Source organism: Gracilinanus agilis, chromosome 2 (genome assembly GCF_016433145.1).
Source record: "Gracilinanus agilis isolate LMUSP501 chromosome 2, AgileGrace, whole genome shotgun sequence".
Classification (NCBI taxonomy): Eukaryota; Metazoa; Chordata; class Mammalia; order Didelphimorphia; family Didelphidae; genus Gracilinanus; species Gracilinanus agilis.
In genome coordinates this window covers 560277427-560304810 of record NC_058131.1, presented here as the reverse complement: position 1 = coordinate 560304810, position 27384 = coordinate 560277427, and the positions used below count along the sequence as shown (strand labels likewise).

The 27384-nt window shown below is 34.3% G+C and overlaps 1 protein-coding gene across 1 annotated transcript in view; it reads right to left on the bottom strand.

Annotated features, from left to right (window-relative positions):
- The window catches only part of TCF12 (transcription factor 12), a 416597-nt gene that overhangs the window by 188915 nt on the left and 200298 nt on the right, over nt 1-27384 (bottom strand). The window contains exon 5 of the mRNA XM_044665300.1: nt 15146-15248. Within this exon, the coding sequence (XP_044521235.1) occupies nt 15146-15248 (103 nt within the window). The remainder of the gene's footprint in view (nt 1-15145; nt 15249-27384) is intronic.

Here is a 27384-nt window from a genome sequence, read left to right as displayed (position 1 = left end):
TGTTAACTAAATTACATCCAGTATATAAATAAATACAACCAATGATGCCTGCCATAACAACTTTTTTTTTAATATAAAGAGTACAAAACTGTTTCAGGTGGCCAAGAGCTAAAAGACCACATCATATTCAGCAGTTATCATTTCATTTCATTTTAAGATCAACATAAGACAGCACATGCTAAGACAAATAGATAAGTAGATAGACAGATAGCTCCTTTCTATAACACTCTTATTCAGTTGCATGACTCTTAAAATTTGATTAAAGTGTGATAATAATCTTGGCATATAACAGGTATTTAAATGCATCTTAAGTATTTATTACTGAACTGTTGAAACTATCAATATTATTTATGAAAAATTGAGCATTTTTATTGAAAAAGCAAGTTGAAGTAAAAAATTACAAAATTATCTTTTAATTACCACTGGGCTTTAAGCATTCTCCTATTTGTAATGAGAACAGTTATAATTATTATGTAGGTTTCAAAGTACTTGTCTCATGGGGAAGTTGCAACATCAGAGAGAGTGAGTGAGCGTGAGCGTGTGTGTGTGTGTGTGTGTGTGTGTGTATGTGTGTGTGTGTGTGTGTGTGTAACCAAGACACATATATTTAAAGACTATCCTCCATAAGAAAAAATTATGCCTTTAAAACACTTTAACATCTTTAAATGTGACACTGTAAGTCTTCCAGCACCCCTTGGAGGATCCTCAGAACAAGAACTCAGCTTTTTATGTAGAGAGGATACTAGTTTTAAATGTATCAATGAGTCTCACAGCAGATAAATAGTAGCTTACAGCCAGAGAAACTGACACATAATGAAGATTTAACCATTTCATCTTAAATGAACTTCAGGGTAAGAATAAACTGATGTTTATAAATAATATACTGTTGCTCAGAATGTATTATTTAATATTAATAGGAATGAGGATAAGGAAAAAAGATTTTTATGGTAATTAAATTATAAGACTATTATCTTAGAAATGGAAAGAAAGTTGAGTTTGAGCTGGTCTTTAGTAAAATTAAGAAAGTAGAAGAAATTTGTCTTTGCCTCCTTTTCATCTTCCTTTTTTGAATCCCTCTCCAATTTTCTGGCTACCTACATCTCCCCTTGATCCTGATTCATTAAATGTTTGGTGTCCTCATGCTGCCTCTTATTCAATTTCTGTTCTCAATTTACAAATGTTAAAATTAATATTTAATATTACATGTAAATTTACATGTAAAATATTACATGTAAAATTAATATATCACCTTTATATGATATTTTAAAGCTGAGAAGAGTACAATAACACTTCAAGATGAAAGTACAAATATTAATACCCCCATTTAAAAAAACAGATGCAGAAAGCAAGACTCAACTCAGAAAAGTTAACTGATTTGCAAGGGATCACAGAAGGATCACAAAGTACCTAGGAAATGAGCCAGCAGACTAGACATCAGTGCTCTTTGCAAAACACCAAGCTACCATCCTAATACCCAAGGTATAATTAAATAATCATCTTGCACTTGTTCAAATTTGTCACATTATCTAGTTTGCCTCTTGATAATTGGTTCCTAAGGGGTAGGCAGTGATCTTCTAGCTTTCCATTGGTTCATTTAATAAATATAAAGTGCTTTCTGTGGGCAAATCATAGTGCTATTGGGGGAATTACAAAGATAATTGGTATTTGGTTCCTGTCCTCAAGAAACTTATAATCTTGGAACCTTCACAGACACCCCACTGACTAGCACAGAGCTGAATACATAGTAAAAATTCAATAAAGGCTTTCTGAATAAAGATCTTTTTTTCTCTTCTGATAATTGGATGGTCATGTTGTAATATTTTTTGTTACCACTTAACTTACAATTTCATAAATTTCCAACCATTTAATAAAACACAAGGGATATATCAATAATTTTACCAGAATGCTTATTTTGCTATAGTTTTGTACTGAGTGTTTTTGGAAGAAGAGAATTTAACTAAATACCCCTCAACTAATTTCTTGATAGTCCTCTTCTATAATTCCCATACAATTTATACCATATAAATATCTACCACTAGACAGAGATGTGTGTACATTATTTAGTTCATAGTAAGCCTGTCAGAAACACTCAGCTTTACTTGTCAGACCATAAGCTTTAGTAGTTGAGATGATACAAATATGTATCCTAATAGCAGTGTTCAGCTCTAGCTGCTGACATACTTGCATTTTATCATCTTTATCTAATCATGAGCCAGTAAAAGTTTCTATACATAGCTCACAAGTTCAAGATTCTTTCAATGTATATGCAATAAAGAGAAAAATATTCAATAAAAGCAAAAATATTTGGCACTTACACCTTTCTTTTTTCAGTTGACTTAAACCAGTAATTCTTAGCTAAGTTATCAGATCACACAACTTCTTAGTGAAGAGAAGTCAAACTTTAAATGTAATTTTGGCTTCCCCTTCAGACACACTACCGAAGAGTTACTCCACAAGGTCTGCTTCCTACATGTATTCCCACTATCAATACCATACAACTTCCAGGTTAAAATGGCGACAGAGTAATAGCAGCTTGCTTAACCTCTCCTAACCCACACCGAAAGGACTCCTCAAGAAGACAAGAACAAATCCAGATGAACAAAGGGACCCCAAAACAGGATGCAGCATTGAAGGTATGTGGGATTGGGGCATTTTCCGTGCTATAAGGTGGTGAAATAGCTCTCACTAAAACATCAGCTGAGCAACCCCTTCCCCCCGACACCACCTACAGTGCCAAAGCCAGTGAACAAGAGTTAGAGCAAGTTTGGGGCATTCATTAAGTTCTTGGAAGCTACCTGAGATCACCAGGGCCTGCTCCTGAGAGCAGCAAGACTTAAGACCCCAAAAGGCTAAAGAACAGGCGGACTTAGAACACAGACCTTGAGCGCAGGCGCAGACGCTGAGCACAGGCACGGCCACCAACCTTGAGTGCAGGCATAGGCCTTGGGTGGGGACCCAGTGCAAAGGAGTGTATGATTGTGGAAAGAGCACCCCAAAAGTGTTAAAGGAGCCTCAGGCAGAGGAACAATCAAGGGGACCACCAGGAGGCTTGACCCTAAGAACACCTAGACTTGAGACCTCAGGAGCCTAAAGAGTGCAGACTAACCCTGGGTGCAAGGATAAAACTGAGAGGGCACACGGTGCTGTGACTCAAGACGAAAACTGCTCTACAGCTCAATAGGATAGGCTGTCTGCCTCACCCAGACTTCTGACTAAGAAAGAAATAATAATAATAATGGCAAGCCAGGCACAAGATCCTCCAAAGAGAAAGACCAAGAAGAAATCTTTAACACTCAACAATTTTTACACAGAAAAAATCCAGACAACAAAGCAAACAGCAGAGTAATCATGTCCAAACCTTCCCAAAAAAATGAAAATTGGTCACAAGCTCTTGAAGAGTTCAAATCTGAGATCATGATAAAGATGGAAGAGATTTGGCGAGAGAAGTTGTAAACAGCTCGAAAGGAAATTAACAGGTTAAAAGAGAGAAACTCCCAATTGGAGAAAGATGTCCAAAAATCAAATAAAATGATAAGTAAATTGGAGGAAACCATGAAAAACAGAATAGACCAAATCGAAAAGGAAAATCAAAAGAATATAGCAGAAAACCAGTCTCTAAAGACAAGAATTGGGCAAGTAGAAGCCAATGATCTCTCAAGACAGCAATAACAAATACAGCAAAATCAAAAGACTGATAAAATAGAAGGAAACATGAAATATCTCAATGAGAAATTGACATCAAGAAAACAGGTCTAGAAGAGACAATTTGGGAATCATTAGTCTTCTTGAAAAAGCATAAATCAATAAAAATTTGGACTCCATACTACAAGAAATTATCCAAGTGAACTGCCCTGAGGTTCTTCAACAAGAGGGCAAAATAGAGATTGAAAGGATCCATAGATCACCCTCTACACTACACCCTGAAAAGACAACCCCCAGGAATATAATAGCCAAATTCAAGAGCTTCCAAGTAAAAGAAAAACTTTACAAGAAGCCAGAAAGAGACAATTCAGATATCAAGGAGCACCAATCAGGATCACATGGATCTAGCAGCCTCCACACTAAAAGACTGCAAGGCTTGGAATATGATATTCAGAAAGACAAGAGAACTGGGTCTACCAGGGGAAAGTATGGGCATTCAACAAGGTAGAAGATTTCCAAGTATTTGCACAGAAAAGACTAGGGTTAAATGGAAAGTTTGATATCCAACCACAAAAACCAAGAGAATCATGAAAAGGTAAATAAGAAATAGGGGGAAAGAAAAAAACTCTTAGTTTTAAATTTGCCTCTTTAAGGGCTTCAATAAGATCAAATTATTTGTATTACTATATGGAGAAATGTTATGTTTAATTTTCAAAAACTGTATTCACTCTTATAGTAATTAGAAGAATTATTCATAGGGAGAGGTTGGAGTACTAAATGGTCTAAGATGATATGGGTGGAAAAAAAGAGGGAGGTAAATAGTAGATATCAATACCATACAATACCATAAAATTATTCACACTCACTCTGTTTAAAGCACCATTCTGATTACCATGGAAGACACAAAACCCAATTAGTTGCATGCTTCTCACAATAGGGAACCAAAACATCAAGGAGAAACACTGGCCCAGGAGAGACTATTGTATCTGGAATCAGAGGTCTTAGTTTAAATCCAGTAAGTTTAAAAACGGTGAGTCAACAAGCATTTATTAAGCATCTACTATGTACCAGGTATTATTCTAAGCAGTGGAGATATCAAGAAAGTCAAAAGAGTTCCAAGCATAAGACCCAGAAAGAGAAAAAGCCTGGTGTAGGGAAATGGAGTATTTAGTGCAATGAACAGCAAGGATGCCTTTGTCACTGAATAGAAGAGGATATGTAAGTTATAAGAAGACTAGAAAGGAAAAAACAAGCAAGACTGAGGAAGTCTTTAAAAGTTAAACAGATTTATTTTTGTTCTTGTAAACCAGTGGTTCCCAAACTTTTTTGGCCTACTGCCCCCTTTCCAGAAAAAATATTACTTAGCGCCCCCTGTCACATAATATCACCACCCCTTTACACTTATTCACTACCCCCAAATGCACCTATGGCCATCACTGCCCCCCGGATCGCTGCAGCATGCACCAGGGGGTGGTGGTGCCCACTTTGGGAATCACTGTTGTAAACAATAGGGAACTATCAGAATTCTTTTTAGGAAACATTACATCATCAAAACTGAATTTTAACATGATATTTGACGGCTGAGTCATGGGTGGACAGGGATGTAGAAGAACTTGAAGTGGGGAATCCACTAACAAGCTTTTTAACAATAGTCCTTAAGTTGATGGTTTGCACTGAGGTGGTAGTAGAGTCATTTAGAATTAGAGTATAGGTTAGCAACCAGTTTGATTCTGAACTAAAGCTTCTAAAAATATCCAAGCTATCAGTATTATTAGATTCTAGGAGGTAGCTTGATATATTGTACAGAGACCCAGACTTCAGGTCAGGAAGACTCAAGTTCATATATTGCCTCAGACACTTATTGACTATGTAGCTCTGGACAGGTCACTAAACCTCATGAACCTCAGTTTCCTCTTCACTGGATTGTTGTGAAGATCAAATGAGATTACAGATTTAAAGTAATTTATATATCTTAGGGTGCTAGATAAATGTTACCTATCATCGTCATGGCTTAGAGGGTTAGAGAACATCAGAACAAAGAAGACATTAGCTAGAGTTCTGCCACTGACAGACCCTGGTTGTATAACACTTGCCAAGTGACTTAATCTCTCAGTACTTTAGGCAAGAATCTAGGATACCAAGATGCAGAAAACTTGCCTTAGCAGAGAATTTCTTCACTGTAGCATTTTCCCTATCACAATAATCAGAGTTCTAGTACTGATGATGATGATAATGATGATGACATATGCTCTTCTTTCTTTCTTCTTCATTACTGTATTTTACAGTATTAATAGTTTTCCAAGGCACCAATTTCTAATTGTTGACACAAGATCTTTTCTTCTCCTAGGCACACCCTAGTAAAAGCAGAAATTTATAAGCTTGCTAAAAAGTGAAAACAACACTGACAGACTTCAGTGTTCTGCAAATACTGAAGAAAAGCTGAGAAAGTGATTGAGACAATGAAAGAAAGCTCGGGTAGATTACATGACTGACAGGACTCTACACACGATGGTCCCAGCTGCTACAAGCCAATAAATAAGAGCATACATGCACGTATATGCATTTATGTATACACACATACTCCTGCCCCTAATCCTTCAATAAGAAACATGCAAGTAAGCAGACATCTGCTATGATAATATTTGAGAACATAGATTTTCCACTTCAGTTGAAAAAATATTATTTTTATACAGGGTAATAATATTAAGATTATATTTTATAAGGTCACTTGTTTGAAATGTTAACAGAAAAATGCATTAGAGGGAAAAATCTGTGCTTAACACATGTTCATATGTCTAAAAAGGAAGATGGGGGGAAAAACTCAAGGGTAGAAATGCTCTGCACTTAATGCTGTCACTAAATGACTGCGTAATTTAATTTCCTTGAAACCCATTAGCTTTCACTAAAGGAAAATGAAAAACAGATGAGAGCAATTCTTCGGTGTGAGCAGAATTCATTTAATGTAATACCTGGGAAGAAATTTATAAGAACAACTGTATCACAACAAATGCAGAGCATCATATCAGCACTTAAATCTTTCAGATGTGAGATAGACAGCTGAAAATTGGAGATGAATAGCATATCAAATCAGAAAACTCCTTAAACATAAGCTATTAACAGTTTTATGTGAAATCCTATAATAATGACTCTACAGTAAGGCTACAATTTATTGACTTCTATAGCTGATATTTAGTCTGGAGAAATTTTTTTCTATAGGGACATGTAGAACATTGCCATATTATGGTGCACCTAGGTAGCTCAGTGAATAATGTTGTACTTGGATTCAGAAAGACTTGAGTTCAAATTCTGACTCAGACATATACTGGTTGTATGACCTTGGACAATGTTTTTAGCCTCCATCTCCTTCAGTTTATTCATCTTTAAAATGGGATAATGCATTATAGGGGTGCTGTGAGCATCAAATAATATATGTAATGTGACTTGCAAACCTTAAAAGATTTATATAAATATTAGATATTATTAGCTATTATTATTACATATGTATATAATCTTTGCCCTCTCTGCAGGATTCAAGTTAGGGCATCTATTTACCCAATTAGCACCCATTTTACAACTCTCTCTCTACTCTGTGGTCCTTAATTTTATCTGTAGGATTCATTCTTCAGTTCTATTTGAAACCTTTTAGGCCTGGAGTTAGGAAGATTCATCTTCCTGAGTTCAAATTTGGTCTTAGACACTTACTAGTTGTATGACCCTGGGCAAGTCAGTTAATCCTGTTTGCTTCAGTTCTTCATCTCTAAAAATGAACTAGAGAAGGAAACGGCAAACCGCTTCAGTATCTTTGCCACGAAAACCCCAAAAGGAGTCACCACAAAAATAATAAATCTGCTAATTATTATCCATAAGACTTTGGCCAACACAATAGAGCTTTTTGATTCTTAGTTGTATGATATATAAAACAAAAGGATGTAACCAGTCCTTTTCCTATTTTAAATCTATGATCCTTTGAACTGGATTTTTAAAATTTCAACTCTAGAGAATTGTTTCTGTTCTATTACAACAGCAACTCATATGGAGAAACCTTGTGTAAATAGGACAAAATATGACCAAGATATGGCAATGTAGTGCTTGAAAATAAAATTATGATTTGCCATGACAGTATAGAATGGAAGGAAACTATAAGTAATTTTACAGACATTCTCCTATCATCATATAAAAGGTACAAATCTTTCCACCAGCTAAGAAACTAAAAATAAAACAAGTCATGTTATTGCTTAAACTATTCTTGTTATATTATAAAGAGGGCCATTTTAGAAGATCATGTTAAAAAAACCACAGAATTTATAATAGTTAAGTATAAACTAATTGATTTAATTTGCTGTGCAGCAGCATTAGACTCCAATTCCTTTTTAATTGCAACTCTCCAGATAGTATAAAGAAAACCTGAAGTCGAACCATTCTCCTGAGATACTGTAAGAGTGAAAAACAAAATCATGTCTTCCAATACAATAATATATATAAAGTCATTTTTGCTACAGAACATTAGAATTATCCAACTGTCTATTTAGAAGAAAAAAGTTAAAGGCTAAGCTCTTATAAATCAAATAAGAAACCCTCAAATATAGATGCTATGGTGAATTTCTTGGTCTTTAAAACATGATTCTAAGCAATCACAAAAATTTAAATCACTCAAAACTTCTCAATTTTTAGCCATGCTTAGTAACAACAAAATTGAATATTAAATAGAAATTAAATCAATAAACTGTTTAAATTTAATCAATGAATATCACAAGCACCCAAATTTAATATACATATTACATTGTTAAATATATGAAAATATATTTTACATACACACATAAAACATATATTTACAAAAGAGTGATAAATACTTTCAAACAATGGACCAAAGTAGTTTATAGTATGGTTTAAATATATTGTTACATATATAAAGGCAAACAATGACATAAAAATGTTACTGGAAAAGTGAAATGCTAACAGACAGAGGAAAGTGGCAGATCATATTTTCGTTGCACAAGCATACAATTCTGGAAAGAACCATATCCTTATATGGGGGCTTACAAGGCTGGGAAAAAAATATGACTATTATGTGAGTAAATACAGCTTCTGAAAGACTACAACTAGCCCATCTAGTCCGAGCTCATCATTTTTGAAAGGATGCCAAACAATTTCCAGGATTTCTGAACAAGGCCTCCCTATTCCAGTCCTGAACACTGAGTAAACAGCTCTAAGTCTGAATACAATGGACTACAATGCCTTTATGAACCCTTACCCTGATTTAAGGGGGGGGGGCTACCAAATTTAGCAATAGCAGCAAAACAATATTTTGAAATATTTATTATTTTATTATTACTTTATTTAACATGATCAATGCTAAGAATGTTAATATCTAGAAGCATTAATTTTGCCAAACTGAATAACAAAGTCCATAGTCATTAAAACCACGGAGTTCATGTTCATACTTTATCAAAAAAAGAAGTGGCCATCTGAAGGGTTCTATTCTTAGGCTCTTTAGAAGTAAACAGGTAATAATTTTATGTCAAGAGATATGGAAATGAGATGACCTGAGGGTTGCAAAATAGAAAGTCTTTCAAAATGTTTTCCTAAAAAAGGTGAGTTCTAATCAAATACTAAAATGGATCTCAGATATACCCTTGGGAAGCATTAAGTGCAACAGACAGAACACAAACCTATTCAGGTATATCTCTAGCTAGATTCTTGGGAGACATATAAAAATTAGATAGAAGCAGGGTCTCTGATCACATAAGAGTATATTGCGTAGCAGAAGGTTTTGAGAGATACGCAAATAGTTTATAAAGAGGAGCAAATAAAGCAATGGGTCAGTCAACTGAAATTTATTATGTTGGTACAAAGAAAGGCAAAAGTATGGTTCTTGCCTTCAAAAAGCCCATAATCTAAAGGGGAAAGGCAATGAATAAATAACTAGGTACCCACACATAAGGTCATTACAGACTGATCAAGTTAGGATTTAAATGATTTCTGGATTTCCACAGCCTGGGAAGGACATTTAAACAATTGCAAAATGCCTTGAACAAGAGTAAATAGGCACCAAAGTATAAGACAGAGTTACTACTGTTTGGCTTGATTACAAAGTATTTGGAAAAGAATAATGGGAGATTAATGTTGAATTGCCCAAGATTGTTCTAGATTGCTGAAGGTTTTATATGCTAGGTTAAGGAGTCTGGACTTCATGCTGCAGGCGAAAGAAAACAACTGTAAGGTTCTGAGCAAAGATAAATCTAGCAGTGATATAAAGCAGGGGTTGCAGATTTAATAGTTAAGGCCAGAGATATTGAAAGCCTCAACTAGGTTACTGACCACAGAAACAAAAACAAACTTAGGGACCAGGACGATATAAACACGAGTTGCTGTTTGCTGTGTCCAATGTACTGACACCTAACATAAGAATGATTTGTGTTCCAGGTGGCTGGGTGGCACCGTGGATAGAGCATTAAGCCTTGAATTGGGAAGACTTGGATTCAAATTTGATTTCATACATTTCCTAGCTGAGTGACCCTGAGCAAGTCACTTAAATTTTGACTGCCTAATACTTGCTGTTCTTCCACATTAGAAATGATACTTAGAGATTACAGGTTTAAAAAAAATTGTTCCAAAAGTTGGTTAGAAGCCACTTTGTTTGAAATTCAAAATTCGTTTTTTCCACAGAGATATTTAAACGATATTAGACCTCATAAAACTATGCAACCCTCCTTTTCTCAAGGAAAGATAGTGCATCTGAGTTAGACTCTGTAGGACAGGGCAGAAATCCTCACTATAATCTGATTCAGGGATTATAGAAACTGGCTGTGACTGTAAAAGACAAGCTCCTTCTTTCATTCTAAAGGAGGGGGGAGAGTTGAAATCTCAAGTCAGATAAGAAGTGAGCAAAGGACATTATGGGGAGGCTGTGACACCCACCATAGAGACATCAAGTGAGAATGAGGATAGGAGACTGACCATGGTATAGATATTTAAGCCATAATGTAACTAAAAAAATACTAACAGTAGCCTGATGAATGCTACATTCCTTGAACTCAGAAGGGAATGAGAAATGAGCAAAGAGATAGCTCTAGGTGAGGGAGGATTTCAACAGCTAGAAGGAAGGGAGGTATTCAAACATAATTTAACTTAAATATTTTAAGTTAAGGGGTGTCTGTGATATAGGTTATAGAAGTCAAAATGATTGAGTTACTATTAGACTTAAATAAGCTACAAAATAATTACAGTAAACATCAACCTTTTTACTTTTCAGAATGTCATAATTTTTCCCCTTATAACTACCCCACGAGGTCAATGGGATCCACAGGAGGGGAGTTCCATCTAGACAAGTTGGACTAATAAAGAGAATATTGAGCCGGGGGTCTTGAGATTTGACTGGTTTGCCTTGCTTTCTCATGAACTAGTTAAATGACCTCAGGGAAGTAATTAGATCATTCCTTGAATCAATTTTTCAACTGGCAAAAAGCTGATGATAATCTATACTCCTCTTGGTAATATATAGGGATGCTGCTCAATACAAAGAATCAAAGACATGGAACTAAAGCGACCCTAAAGGCTATCTAACCTAACTCTCTAATTATTTCAATGAGGAAACCAAGGACTAAAAAACAGTAGACTTTGTTCAAGGTTACATAAATAGTAAGTAGTAGATCTGAACTCAAGTCCTCTGACTGCAAATCCATTATCCTTTCTACCTTTGCATGCTAATACTGTTCAATCCACAATTTTTGGAGCTGAAAGAAGTGTTAGATCATTCAATTCCCATAATAAGGAAAATAGCACATTGTTCTTTCTGACATAATGTAGACTTCCTTAGAACAGCAACTAAATAATCAAATCATGAAGTTCAAATGAAACCTCAAACATAATGTACAAATAAGTTTTAGAACAATTATAGAAGTCTAAAACAGCTAGATAAATAAGCTACTTCATCACTCTCTCTTACCCCATTTTATCATTTCTTTCCTTTAGAATAGTTGGTCTTGGTTAAGCATAGGTCAGTAGTGGCAATATTTAAAGCTCAGGCAAAAACACTGAGGATGGAAAGAGAAAATTTCCATAAAATAAAACTCTGACTAATCTTTGATTACAGTGACAGACATCAAAAAAAAAAGGAGGTAAGGGGAGAGAAAGTGTAACAAAATTGGGAATTAGAAGAAAGAAGTGAATTATAACTGGAACATTATCTTACAGAGAAAAAAAAACAGAACCACACATAGAGGAAGTCTGGAAACAAGATCATACTTTGCTTAGCGATAGCATAGGAATTCATAGCTACGGTCAATGTGTTTCAGCTTCACATTGAGAGAATACAAATCTGTTTGATGCTAATTACTTACCCTTGTGCCAAAAGGATGTACTTATTTCACTTGAAACACAAGAAAAGCCCTCTTTTCCATACTGACAAATCAACAGGATAATTCCAGAATTCATTAGAGAGGAACACTAACTGATCCAACATAATAGCTTTACTTCCTGTGCAAAACACTTCAAAAATATCTAAATGAATATGGAAATGCATCTTTCTGTGGCAAATTGTTCATTATTGAATCATTATCAACCCTTGTTAGACAAAATTTCTCTTTTTTGCAATGTACAAGATCATTAAAATGTTTGAGAGCTCCATCATGAAAGACAGTGGCACTTTATAATCCACTATCTCTTCAGGCAAATGTGCTTATGGCTGAACATAATACTCAAAATAACAACATTCCCTCGACATACAATTCTCCCCTCTTCCCTCCACCCCTTTTAATGGTGCCTTTAAATGTTGACAGCAATGATGAAATATGTTGCTGCTTTCTGTACCAGCTTTAACTGTTTCAGTGAAATTCCTCAGCCACTGCATCTACTAAGAAAAAAGACACCTATTTAGATAATGATCATGCCTCTGTGGAGAAATCCTCTTCTAATCCCACCTAGCCTGTTTTACCTGCATTTGACAAACTCAAGCTTCTCAGCTCAAACTCCTTTAAATTATGAAACATCTCAAAAAATGTAGCCATTCACAGGAACTTTACCTAGTGCTAAAAACCCACATATCTCCTTGTATCTTAAGTGCTCAATTACTGCAGCTCACATCAAGTTGGATTGGCTGTTGCTGTCTGGAGCAGCTCTACAATTTGAAAGACATTCATTTCCAAGAGCAAACTATTGTCATGCAGATAGTCTTTAGACTATGATGTTAGATTGACAATATACTCAGTTAAAATACCTCATTTGATCACTTTTTACTGAAAATAAAGAGAAGGAAGTATAGTAAATCAGATATTGCTAATGACTAGTGAATTCCTTTTCAACATTTCTGGCTAATCTTTCCAGGGTTACCCCCCCTCCGCATATGTAAATGAACACTTTTAGATTAGATGGTTAAACTTCCAAAGGAAAACTTATGGTTTCTAAAGTCATACCTGATTAACTATGCAATGCAATTCAGAAGAATGTAAATTATGTTCTGTGAACTGTGGAGAAGAGACCAGGCTGTTTATACATCACAGTTACTTTGTTTCATTTCATGGCTATTTTAGGTGTTGGTTTTAGGTACTAGATAACTATTTAAAAGGTTCTAATAATAATTATCTGCAAACAGAAGGAATTATAGACACATACTCATAATTGCTTCAACTGAGGCAGTACTGAAAATGTTACCTTGAAGAGAATTACAGAAATATTTTTAGTCAACAGCTGCTCAGAGCAAGTGACTGACATGCATACCTCTTATGATTCATTTAATTCCCACCCTCAACCCCCTGCAATCTTAACAGTCACCTCTGTTCAGAGCTGTGCTAATGATGTAATTCTACTGTATTTAGAGTCATCTTTATGAGCTAAGAATAAAGGTAATAACATCAATATCAAGAAGGAAATTTGTTTCTAAAGTTATGACCTCCAATGAGAGATGAATAATTCAGACTAAACTCCAGGAAATAAAATCTCACTTTTCCCAGGTTCTTACCCCCACAATAAATTAAACAGAACTTCATATGTGTCATTTTGACAAGGTTATACTTACCTATAATATTACATTGATGGGGGATTGTTAGTTTGACATTAATACTTCCAAATATATTTAAAAGGTTTCCTTTGATCAACTGAAGAAAAACAATTTATTTTATTCTGAATTAAATCTGACTCTAAATAAAGGATAAAAACGGATTTCTTACTTTGCTAATTAAGAGAAGAAAACAAACTTTCTATAGGCTAAGTCTGAACGAAGAGGAACAGAAAATTATTTTACTGGGGATAAAGTTATTTCATCCTATCTCAAGATCTAGTTGACAAGTGACTCTCATTAAATTGAGATCTGCCACCCTGGGCAATGGATATATTCTATCATCAGATTTTCCCTCTTCAACACTATTAGGAAATGAGAAAGGTAAAGAAAGTAAATGCAAAGGGAAAAAAAGATATCTAAAAGAAATTGCAGACCACCAGGATTTTGGATTTGAATAATCCACTTAGATTAACATGGCTGTGTCTTACACAGACAATGCTTAGATCACAAAATAGGTCACATTGAAAAGAAACAGGAGATATGAGGCAAAGAATACCTATCACAGGAACTACTTTCTTTAAAGAAAGTAAATGTGTATCTTATGCCATTGTCCTAAGAAGAAACATTTTATATTCTCAAGCCCCAACTTTAGGGAAGAGAAAAACAAAATGGTCCTGGGATGTAGTCATAGACACACAATCTTTTCCTCAAGGTTAGATAGACATAACAATGATCATAGAATGAGAGGGGAAATGAGTTGAATAATCAAACTTCATTTAAAAATCTGTCACATTTCACTCCATTTTGGCATGATCAATGTTCCTTTACATAAGGAACAGGGCACCAGGAAACAGGGGACTGCTGATGGAAAAATGGCCAGGATGCCACTGGTGTAAGAAATCATTTCCAGATAACACACCTGGATGTATAATCTTCATTTTTACAGAGTAAAAACTGTTTCACAAGCCAAAGTGAAGTGTATATAACAAATAACAAATGTCTCCATATAACATTAAATGAATGACAAATGAATAAACAGCTAAGAGACTTTGCTTTTTGAAGATAAATGTTTTCATAAGTAAGCATTTTTCAAAAGTAAGTATTTTTTTCTTTTGCAGGAGCCAGGTAAACACATAATCACACTCATGTCCTCCCCAAACAAATCCCTAAACACTTAATTCTTTTAAATGGTGCTTCTCTGCTGAAGAAAGAGGGAGTCTATATGACTCTTCTGTTTACCAAAGGCTTCTAGCAGAACTGCCAGCTATAACACTGCTGCCTCCTTTCTGAGATCAAGGACAATGATGCTTTGTGAAGGGAAGGCCAGGCCTTTATGGAGTAGAAAGCTCCACCAGTGGAGCCCCGGGTAGAGAGAAACCCTCCATTGCTACTAGAAACTCACAAACTCCCAGATGTTTGATGTGTTGCACTAAGACAAGGGGATGAAAAATGTTTCTTTCTGACCAAAGAGGCTTTGAGGGGGCTACTCGCAGAGAATTACCTACTTACCCATCAGATTTGAGTTCATGAAAGGTGTCGGGGACAAGCCTTCATGGGCCCCTAATCGACTGTCATTCAAGTGATCACTGTAATGAGGGCTGTCTGCAAAACCCTAGGGAAAAAAAGACCAGAGTATTAAAGAGATTATTTGGCAGTCCTGCTAATTGAGTGTAATGACACTCTCCTAATTAATAGACAGACTTACAATTGGTCATTCTGTTTACTGTTTTACAAAAAAAATTTACAGGATAGCAAATGTACCATATTAATATTTTCTAAATATTTATTGAACTTTTTCCCTGGGGTGAAAATGTCTGTAGGTTTCTCAACAGTAAAACATCTTTGTCATCACATTGATTGTTGCCAAACCAGCATTCTATGATTTTATAATTTTCTATAGTTGAGTAAGGGATTCCAGACATGGGGTGGGGCATAAGGATTGAATACAGTAGAAAATACTGTTGCAATGAACTTTAAGCATTCTTTATATCCAGAGGTAAAGGTTTAAACACACAATAAACTTATGATAAGAAAATCTATCATTGTGGATGCAAAAATACAGGGAAATGTCTACATTCCTTTCCACAACAATCACATTGGTCCCTCCAATTAAAAGTAAGACAATCTAAAATTTTGTTAAAAAGCAATAAATATCACTCCCAATTGGTTTTCTGACCTATTCTCTAACAAATAAAAAATTATAAACAATATTCCATTCGCAATCTCTCTTGCTAATATGGTTAACAAAGTCCTTGGGAATTTAGGTAATGTATACAAAGGGAAAGGGGGTATGTTTTCTGAACAGCTTGATCTTTTAAAAAGCAACTGAAAAATGAAATATACCCTACAAAAATAATAAAGTAGGTCTTGTTATTTCACGAGAGTTATTATTAGTGTTACTTCAAAATAAGCTGCTTCTTTTTTTTTTTTGGAGTAAGACAGTGAAGAGAGAGAAAGAGAATGTTAAAATCATACCAGAACTAGGTGTTATCTAAACCATGACAGCTTTATGAATTAAAACTGCCCAAGTTATTAAACTATAATCATCAGGCATAGTTTTTAATCACTAAAATTATTTTTATAAAAAAAAGATTTTGAATGCTTTTGATTCAAATAAAGAAAAGTTGTAGGGACAAGGGACATACCTAAACACCCTGCTTTTTTTTTTAAGACCCCTCAGAAAAACTGACAGCAAGAGGCCCAGGCAAAGGAGAAAATTACTTTGGCTCTCAGCAACCAGAAACCACCCAGAATCCCCTGGGACTATAAAATCATCAATCACTGAACATTTATCATTTTCCAGACTGCAGGCTAACATTCAAGACGACATTAATGGGGCTGAAACAGGCCTCACTATCTTTGCAGGCGTGCTGTCAGTTCAACCAAAGGGCTAGGAACTGAAGGCTAAATAACTGTCAAATCACGACAATTGCTTATGGATGCATGTCACAACTCCTTCTGCTATGCTGCTTTAAAAGTAATCTTCTGGGAGTCCTAACTCCCAAATGAATCTTTGTTTCATTTTATCTACTTTAGAATCACTGATACACATGTGATAGACATTCAAAAAGAATGTTGGTGACATTTATAACTTGGTTATGACCACAAGGATGTCCTCTGGTAACCATATCCATGGTCCCGTCTGTCACAAAGGCAATTCAAGCAGCAGCTGCCCAGAAAGGTGGAATGGCTGCTAGCAAAGGTCATCATATGTACTTTATTTCTGTGTTGTATGAAACAAACATGCCAAAAATACCAAATGAAAACACGAATATTTTATACATAGCTGATGCCTGCCATCCTATTTAAACACCCATACAAAATAGAATATTACTAGCAAAACACTCGTTGAATTATTGTTTTTATTATCATCATCCAAAAACTAACTATTCCAATAATAATAAGAAAATACATCAATAAGAATGTGTTTGCTATCTGCATACCACATTTGCTCAGTCTTCCTTTCATTGCTGGAGGGTGCTGAGAGAATAAATGAGCTGATATTTTCAAAATGCTTGGTGATGATGTATACAATAAGAAGCATTACTCTTATCTCTCATAAATTCTTTAAACTTATAAAAATAAAAATAATTAGCTTAGTTCTTAAGTCATTGACTAAACTATTACAGAGACTCTGAAAACAAACCAAAATCTTAGGATACCTTCTAATAAAGACAGAAATACTAAATAAATATGATCAATTCACAAATACACATATTTAGAGAAGTCCTTTTGTAGGCTGTCTAAGGCAAATCTGAGAATTCCAAGTCAGCTTCTCCTTTGCCCAGCCACATGTTTTAGTACTATGCCCCCTCAACCATATCAATTAGTTTCAATTCAGGCAATGTGAAATAATTTCAGCATTATTCTAAGTAAAACATAATGAAGTTGTTTTTTTAAGTCAGTATTTATTACACTGTTTCTCAACTTCTTCTGCTCTGTATCACACTTATAAAATTCTATATTTATCAAAGTACAACTTTGTGAGAAGGAGATGGGGAATGTACATATCCACAAACTGTTTATGGAGGGAGTACCATTGTTGTGGGGGGAAAAGGGGTAGGTAGGGAGAATTATTTGACTATAATAAGGAAAAAAGGAGAAGAAAGAAAACAATTATGTATGCCCAGAACTCTGAAACAATGATGTAGAGAAGTGGACAGAAATAAGATTAGAAGCCACAAAACACCAAAGCCCAAGTAAAACGTCAGTTATAACCTGACTCTGACTAAAGTGGTAAGAGAACACAGACCAGAAAAACAAAAATATCCTAGTAATAACAGGGGAAGGAGAGAACTGGCATCAACTTACCATAATACCTCAGTGAAGCCTATGTGACATGTAGTGTGCCTGTATGTGAAACACTGATATAATAAATGCCAAAGTCTAATATATATGATCTAGGGGGATATATACTGTTGTACATGATCCCTATGGAACTGTTCCCTTTCCTTTGCACTACAGTAGTATGTTTAACATATAGTGTATTATGGGACTAATAGAGCTATTAAGTCAGGAAAAATATCTATATACAATAAATCTCTAGGAAGAGATGCTATCTGTGTTCTCATGCTAGAGGTACCTATATATGTTTAAACTAGACAATCAATTTCAATATCTATTTGTGTCTTACAATCAGAAAGAAGTATTGGAACATTGGTTCCAACATTAGAAAACTGATGGTCATGACCATCCCCATCAACATCACAATATACTAGGGAGTCCTTGAAAAAGTATAAACAATCTCTGCATCTCTTCCCACTCAAACAAGATCTAATGCAACTGGATAAGTAAACAATATTACCATCAGTTTTAAAGGACTCGGTGAATGGAAAATGTAGCTGTGAGATAGCACTATCTCTCTCCCTATATGAAGGATTTTGATTGGCTGATCTATACCTGGTAATAACCAGTTTTAAAAGACTCTACAACAACCTCTTTAGTCCAAAGTGTCATCAAGTAAGGCTAGCAAATGCATGTTGTATGACTAACAGTCACAAGAAAGTAGAAAAAGAAGACAACAATCTGAGCAGTAGAGTGGAATGACACCATTGATAGGAATATCAAGTATGAATGAGCTGGTGATGTGACTGAGAAGGGATAAAATGACTAGATGATAGCTGGTTTTAAAGGCGGTAAAAAATTAGAAAACAAAACTGAGTGAGGAAGAACGAAAAGAAAGATGCTAGAACCAAAGAAGACAATAAGACTAGATTATTATTTGTTGAATTTTTTTTAGAATCTACTAGTATTAAACTACTAAGATTATTAAATCCCTAAACTGTGATAGTCTACATGAGTACATGCTATAAACACTAAGGAAGGTACTCAAGTATAGATATATTACTACAGCTTTTCATCCAGAAGATTTTGATACTAGAGGCAACAAATTCAAATTTTAATGGTTATTTTAATTTCATAAATTTGACTTTTCCATTAAAAACGGTTATCTGCACAAGAGATTTTATTGCATCTATGCACATAAAAGTATGAGAAATATAAAAAAAGATAACAAGCTACCTGAATCACCAATTTAGTATGCATTTTCTCCAGTGTATGCCATCATCTATAAAAGTAGTTCTAAGATATCATTTTAGTAAATTATTCTTTCCATTTTGGGGTAAAAACGAAAAGCACTCTGGAGACAAATGACTGATAAAAATCATCTTGTATATGGAGAGGTGTTCAATATTATACATAAATTTAGTTTAAATTACAATTTAATTTCTTTTTTTTTTCAAATCATAAATGATCTCATACACAAATAAAGAACAGCTTATAAGAGCCTTAAGGAACTATGAAATATATGAGTGCTCCGTATTCAACCCTGTGTTCACTTCATAGAATAGAAGTTACAAACATTTATCCCTGCCCATTAATATGACAATAAAACCTAGGTGATCCAACAATGTGGCCAACTTTTTAAAATCTTCTCCAAAGTGCACATAAGCAATCAAAATTTTCTACCAAAACTCTTAACATAAAGAGAAAATAAAATAAAATAAAACAAAATAAAACAAAACAAAACAAAACAAAACAAAACAAAACAAAATAAAATAAGAAAGCTAAATCTATCTTCCCCTTGGTTATCAGGACTATGACTTCAAAAAGATGAAAATATCCTTTCTTGATTTTAAGTAGTCTTATATTTCCAATTGACAAAGAGAGACCTTTTACTTTGATTTTTATCAGTCTAACAAGACTTTTAATCAGAAAACTTCTAGAAATTAAACTAAATTTATCCACTACAGTAAGATTCAAACTGATATAGAACAAATGGTATAATAGAAGAAGTGATGAAACTTCAGGTTAGGAGACCAAATGATAAAAGTTCTGGCAAATTAACAGAACAAATGAATGTATGGTGAAATAAAAGGAAACCTCAGTTTATGAGACCTATTCATAAAACTTCTGATAAATTACAACCTCTCTGGGCCTTTGTTTTCTTGTCTACAAAATAAGGACCTTGAGCTAGATGATCTCCAAAGTTCTTTCCAGTTCTAAATCCTAATGTTTAATTATTAACTCTATGCTGATGCCCCAAGATTTATATATCCAGCTATAGTTTCTCTCCTGAGCCCCAGTAATCCATTATCTATTGGCCTTGGAAAGTAATTGGATTTATTGGGTGAGGCAGAGTTAGGGAGAGGGTCATCTTTAGTCATTTTCAACTTAACATATTTAAAACAGAACTCATCTCTTTTCCCCCTAAATCTATCCTCTTCCTAATTTCCTTATTTCTATGAAGGGCACAACTATCCTTCCTTATAATTATCTAGGCTGCCAGCCTTGACCCCTCACTCTTTTATACCTCATAAATCTAATCTGCTGCCAAGTCTTAATGTTCTTGCCTCCATAATACAGCTCACATTTACTCCCTTCTCTCTACTCACAAGGTCACCATACCACTTCAGGTCTTCATCACCTCTTGACTATTTCAACAGCTTTCCTACAACAAGTCTCTTTGCACTCTAATCTCTCTCAACTTAGATGCCAAAGTCATTATATTAAAGCATAGGTCTCATCATGTCACTTCCCTGTTCAATTAACATGGTGGCTCCCTATTACTTCTAGGACCAATTATAAAGTCTCTTTGGAATTTAAAGCTCTTCACATCTTCCTTCCAAACTACCTTTCCATTATTATATACTATTCCATTCCGTGCACTCTATATTTTAGTAAAACTAGTTCTCTTGCTGTTCTTCACAAAGGAACTCCCCACCTACCATCTTGCCTAGTAATACGATCCCTATTCCTGAAATGCATTTCCTTTTCATTTGTCTCTTAGAATCCTTGGTTTTCTTCAAAAGCCAAGTTTATAAAATGGGTTTCTTGAGGCTTTTCCTGATTCCCACCCCAACTACTAGCATCTCCCATTCTAAATAATCTTGCATTTCTTCTGTCTGTATATTTTGCACATATCTGTACAAATGTATGGTTGTATGCATGTGTGTGTGTGTGTGTGTGTGTAGCTTTCTAAGAAAGAAAAAATCCCTTAAAAACATTTTAAAAGCACTGTAGGTTACAAAAGAGTATTTAAAAAAAACTATACATGGAAACCTTTGTATACACTTTACTCTAGTGTCACAGAACAGAATTTTTATTGATTTCCCTGCTTCAGTAAAATACCTTGCTTCGCTCCTTCCACATTTCCTCTTAAATTCAATTTAATCTAGTAAGTATTTATTAAACACCAATATGGTAGGCATTGGAGATAGAAAGAGAGATGAAACACAGACTCATGATTTTAAGTCAAATAATGTAAGATTGGGGTAGAGGAAAACAGGACACAAATAACTAGAAACTTAAGGGAGAATGAGATAAATACAGAGGAGCAGTTTGAGAAATGTGCTAGGAAAAACTTGAAGAGATATTGAGAAATGGTTTTGTTTTTTTTTTTTTTTTTTTTTTTTTAAAGCAGCTAACTCCCTTCCCAGGGGCTTAAGATTCCTTGACTCAATCCCATAACCCAATGATGGGCAAACTAAAGAGGGGGCCAAAGGAAAGGAAATGCTCATCTGTCAGTCTGTTTCTAAGGCAACTATTTCGAAGTTTCATTGTATTGTATCCTACTTATTGTATTCATCAGATTAGGAATAATGTCACACGGTGGGGACAGAACATTTCAGGGGGTCACATCTGGCCTGCGAGCCCATCACTGCCATAACCAGTTAGACTTCTTTAAATGCTCAGTTTAGAATTTAAAACCCCTTATAACCTGGCCACTTTCTACCTTTTCAGTCTTCTAATACTCTTTTTCTCTTCAAGTCCTCTAGAACTGCAGTTCTTCAAAAAGAATACTCCATAGTCCAACTCCATACCTCTTCACACTAGCTGTTTTCCATGACTAAAATGTTCTCTCTCCTTTCTCAACACTGCTTCCTGGTATCCCTGCTATCCCAAAAGTCCATCTAAGAGGCCGCTCCCAATTTCTCCTCTTGCTAGTGCCTTCCTTCTGAAATTACCATCCATTTGTTGTGTGTGTGTGTGTGTGTGTGTGTGTGTGTGTGTGTGTGTGTGTGTGTGAATTTATTTGTATGCTGTCTCACTCAGTAAAAAGATTCGAGCTCCTTGAGAGCAGGGACAATGATTCTGCCTGTCTTGGTAACCCCAATGCTTAACCCAATGCCTGGGATGTAATAAGTGCTTAATACATTCTTTTTAATTGACCAACTTTTTAATGTGAAATCTCCCTATTGTTACTAAGGAAGTAGATAGAACAACACAAGGAAAAATCCTTTAATCCAAAGGAATCATCCTCAGAACTCCTTAAACTGTTGGTTTAAAATCTGAGAAGTGATAGAAGCAAAGAATTTCAAAGTAATATCCATAACACTAACATAGCTTCCAGTAATTCACCAGGAAAAGAAAGCTAATCTCTCCAAGTCAGGTGATAATAGGTAGTTAGGATGTGCTCCTTAATCATTAAATTAAATACTTCAAGAGAAGTATCCAAGAAACTTTTTCAATTTTTTTTTTTTGCAGCATGGACATCTCTGGCAATATCCTGAAGCCTATGAAGACACCCCTCTTCTCAGAATACTGTTTATAAATGCATAAAATAAAATATACAGGATTGCAAAGGAAATCAATTGAAATAAAATGCAATTATTTCATATCAAAGTTCATGAACTCTAGCTGATTAGAATCTTCTAGCTAAAGAGAAGTAGAAAATATGAACATAAAAAAAAATCACCTAATTACTTTGAACCAATCCACACCAGTGAGATAACTATGAATCAATCTTTGCCAAAGTAATGAGTCAAGGAAAACTTACATTTGATAATCTTAGGTATTTATTGTTAAAGTTGGACAAAATGGAACACATAGGACAAAGAGAAATTGAGGAATGTATTAATTGAAAAACTACGTTAGAAGATGGGCTTTACTTTTTTTCCTTCCTTACTATATTTAATAATAAGAAAATATTTAAACTTGAGGACACACATTCTACACATATTTACTACCACTGCTTTATAGTGCTGATAATAATAATAAATTATAATTTTCATGGTGTTAAATATTTGGGAATGCTTAAGGAAGAAGAATGAGAGAAAAATGAGAAGGGATAAATGGGAGAATACATCTTTTTCCCTGAGAGTATTTATTTTTTTAATTTAAAAACTTTAGAATATTTTAAAACTATGAACAACACATTTAATTAAAGTGTTCAAATATGAAAATTTGGTTTTTATTGTCTTGTTCATCCTCCCATTCCCATTCCCTCAGACACAGTAAGGATTTCTAGAAATCATGCAATAGGAAGAATTTTATATAAAATTACCTTAAAGGGGAAGCTGAGTGGCTCAGTGGGTTGAGAGCTAGGCCTAGAGACAGAAGGTCCTAAGTTCAAATCTGGCCTCAGATACTTCCTAGCTGTGTGGCCCTGGGCAAGTCACTTAACCCTAGCCCATACCGCTCTTCTGCTTTGGAACCAATACATAGTATTGATTCAACAACGGAAGGTATGGGTTTAAAAAAATTACCCAAAGTGTCATATTTTTAGATTAAGGACAATTATGAAATTTGTTTAAAGTTACTCATGCAATTTTGAATGCAAGAGTCATATCTGATGGGCAGCTAAGTGGCTCAGTGGATAGAAAGGCAGGCCTAGAGAAAGGAGTCCAAATCTAGCCTCAGAAGTGTCCTTGCTGTATGACCGTGGGTAAGTCACTTAACCCCCCCCCCCCCCATTGCCTAGCCCTTACTACTCTTCTGCCTTGGAAGCAATCCTTAGTACTTATTCTAAGACAGAAGGTAAGGATTTGAAAGAAATAGAGTCACTATATTTGTATCTATAGGGCCTACTATTATCATAAGAAAAAAATGAAGGAGATGAAACTGACTTTTGTACCAATAAAATCAATGCAACTATGATAAAAAGGGAAGCAGTAACTTATGAGAAAATATCTACCAAATTGTGTCTTGGAGCCTGAAATTCAAGATATGGCAGAAATTAACATAAGATCAAAAGCAATTCTTTCAAGAGCAATGGTCAAAAGATATGAACAAATAGTTCTCAAAAGAATTTCAAATTCTTAACAATCATATGAAAAAATATTTTAAATGATTAAAAATTAGTAAAGTGCAAATTAAAAAGAAAATTCTAACCTGGAAAATTCTCAAAAGCAACAAAATATTGAAATAATTACCACTGCAGTTGAGGCTGATGAAGGACAGACACAATAATGCACCCTTGATGAAAATATGAATTAGTCCGACCAATTTGCAGAACTACCTGGAATTATGTCCATACCCTCTGACCCAGAGACTCTACTGTTACACATATTCCCTAAGCAGGGCAAAGACAGAAAGGTCCAAAAATCAATGTACTTAGAGCAATACTTTTTGTGGTAGCAAAGAACCAGAAACAAAATAGAATCCCAACAAATTATGGTACAGGAATGCAATGCAATATTACTGTGCCACAAGAAATGTTAATATGCAGAATTCAGAGAAGCATGGAAAAATTTATAGGAACTGATGCAAAGTAAAGTAGAACCAGAAAAATAACATATATAATGACCACAGGAAAGGAAATGTAAGCAACATCCACAACAAAAAAAGAAACGAAATGTAATTACATGAAAGAATTGTCTAGGATCTGGAAATGAGATGAGAAAATGCACTTCCTTTGTTTCTTAGCATAAGTAAGAGATGATGGGAGCAATAACTACACCATCAGATTCAGATGATGTGCTTAATACTGTCTAACTGATTTTTTGCTTTTAATAAGAGATGGCTCACAAGGTAGGAAATGGGGAAGGGATGTATTTGGAAATGAATGTATAAAAATTAATAATAAAAAATAAAAGGATGAAGGATCACAGTAGCATAGACTTAGAGCTAGAAGGGACCTTAGATTAAATGTCTTCTTTGCTTCCTCTTGTCCTATCTGGAGTTGGGTGGATATGTTCTTGTTCTCCTGACTAGGTCTCAAAGGATTGGGAGTGAAGAGGGACTAGTGGCAGTAGCATCCATTTATTTCTGTAGAGAATAGAAACAAGGAAAGTAATGTGCTGCTTGGTTACAAAATGTTCAGGTTGGAGAGGAGGAAGAGAATGTCTGCACAGTTTAGAGACTGAAAGAAGCTGGAATTATTTTCCCTTTTGGCCCTGTGAAACACTAAGGAATAATAAAGAGTATCTCCCCACTGAAAGACATGCTTAAATGTGAATGAACTCAGAATACCAAGTAAACTAACATTTACAGAAAGTTAGAAGATTTCTAAAAAAAAAGATTTAAACACCTCATTTGATACTTACAGTAACCCTTTGAGGTAAGTACTACAGGTAGTTATTCTTATTTTACAGATCAGGAGACTGAGGCTTAAAGAATTTAAGTGACTTGTTTATGGTAACACATAAAACTGTATTTTAACTGAATCAACATTTTTATTAACTAAAGAAATCTTAATTGGCCATTAGGCAGAATTTTTCTATTTATTAAAAAAGTATTTAAAAAAATTTTTTTTCATGAAAATAGTAGGCCCTCTAAACACAAATATGATGCTTGCATGTAAAATTGTTTAAGGATGACTTTCAAAAATTTTTATGATTGGGCTTAATCTAGGTAATATGACATTTTAGGTAAAAGTATTATTTTAAGTTCCTCATTAAAACTGGAATTTATCAAAAAATAATTATAGATATCCTGTCCACATCAAAGTTGTTAGGGGTGTGGTGTCCCTTCGATCTAAAAAATCTACATGAAATTTTTGGCCATCTTTTTATACCAGAGAAGTCTTAAATTTTTTTTTCTTTAATGGGGCATTTGCAAAATTTGGGTTAAGTGTTTGGTAACAGGCTATATGTAACAGGTCAATATCAAGTAAAAATCCTGAATGAAAAAGAAATTTTAAGAATTACTAAATAGATATGAAAAAATTTAAAAATGAAAAATTCAAGAATAATACTGAACATACTGCATGTATGACAAAAGACACTTAAAATATAATAGTATATGCATTTAAGTTATTAAACTTTTAAAAGATATCCCTACATTTCCAGTTTTTCTGAGTTTGTCTGCTGGCTTACACATTTTTTTTTGCAAACCAACTTTTTACTTAACTTAAAAAAACTGTATGTTTATGGCATTAAAAGATAAAACATATTGATATTATTTAGTAATATAAGTGTATTTCTGTGTTTCTTAATTTTTTTCTGTGCCATCTGTTGCATGTTGTTTGTAACTTCCATAAAATTCCCCCAAAATTCTCATTTAATTTCTTATGCTGACGTGCAATATTTTAAAATTGCAATAGGAAAAGTCAGGACATGACTGGAAAAAAAGATGTTAGAGATCCTCTGATCCAATCGAGATGAAGAAAGTAGGGCCCAGGAAGTGAAGAGGCTTGCCCAGTGTTGAATAAGCATTAAAGAGCTGAGCAAAGAGAAAAGTCTTGGTAGTCTGCTTCCAAATTCAATACTCATTCTAAAATACCACACAATACAAAAAGGAAGTGAAAATAAACAGAAACAGATATTGTTGAGAGGGACAGTGAAAAAATGAAAATAAACAAAATTTCCTATCATCAAAGTTATTAACATAAAAAATTTTAATACCTTCAATTTATTAATATTTTTGAAAAGCAGTTCTTTGATTAATGTGAAAATCATTAAATCTGAAAAATATACATTTCTTTAAGTGCCATAATGCTGATAGTTTCTTATGTAAATAAAAGCAATGTAAAACCAAGAGTTTGTTTTTGTTTCCCTAATTTCTGTTTTATGGGTTGCCATAACCCAAGAATCTATCACCTACTAATTGATGTCCTGATTAGGATTAGTTTTGGACAGCAGAGTCAGTCCTCTGCTCATTCAACTAAAAACCTAGCTGAATTAATTGATAATGTTAGGAAAACTGCAGTATACAAAATAAACCTACATAAATCATCAGAATTCCTATATATTGTTAACAAAGTCCAACAACAGAAAAAAAAGAGAGAGAAATTCCATTTAAAATAACTCTAGAAGTGCAAATGAAAACATACAATTTATTGCTTGTTTATCTTGGTATTTGACTTGGGGTTTGGGTTTTATAAGATTATTCTCTTAAAAAAATGAATTATATGAAAATGTTTTGAGTGATAATACATGTATAACTCAGTAGAACTGCTTGTTAACTTTGGGAAGGGGGAGAGAAGATGGGAGAGAAACAACATAAATTATATAACTTTGGAAAAATCATATATAAATTTATTATTGGAATAAAGATAAAATTTTAAAAATAAAATAACTCTAGACAAT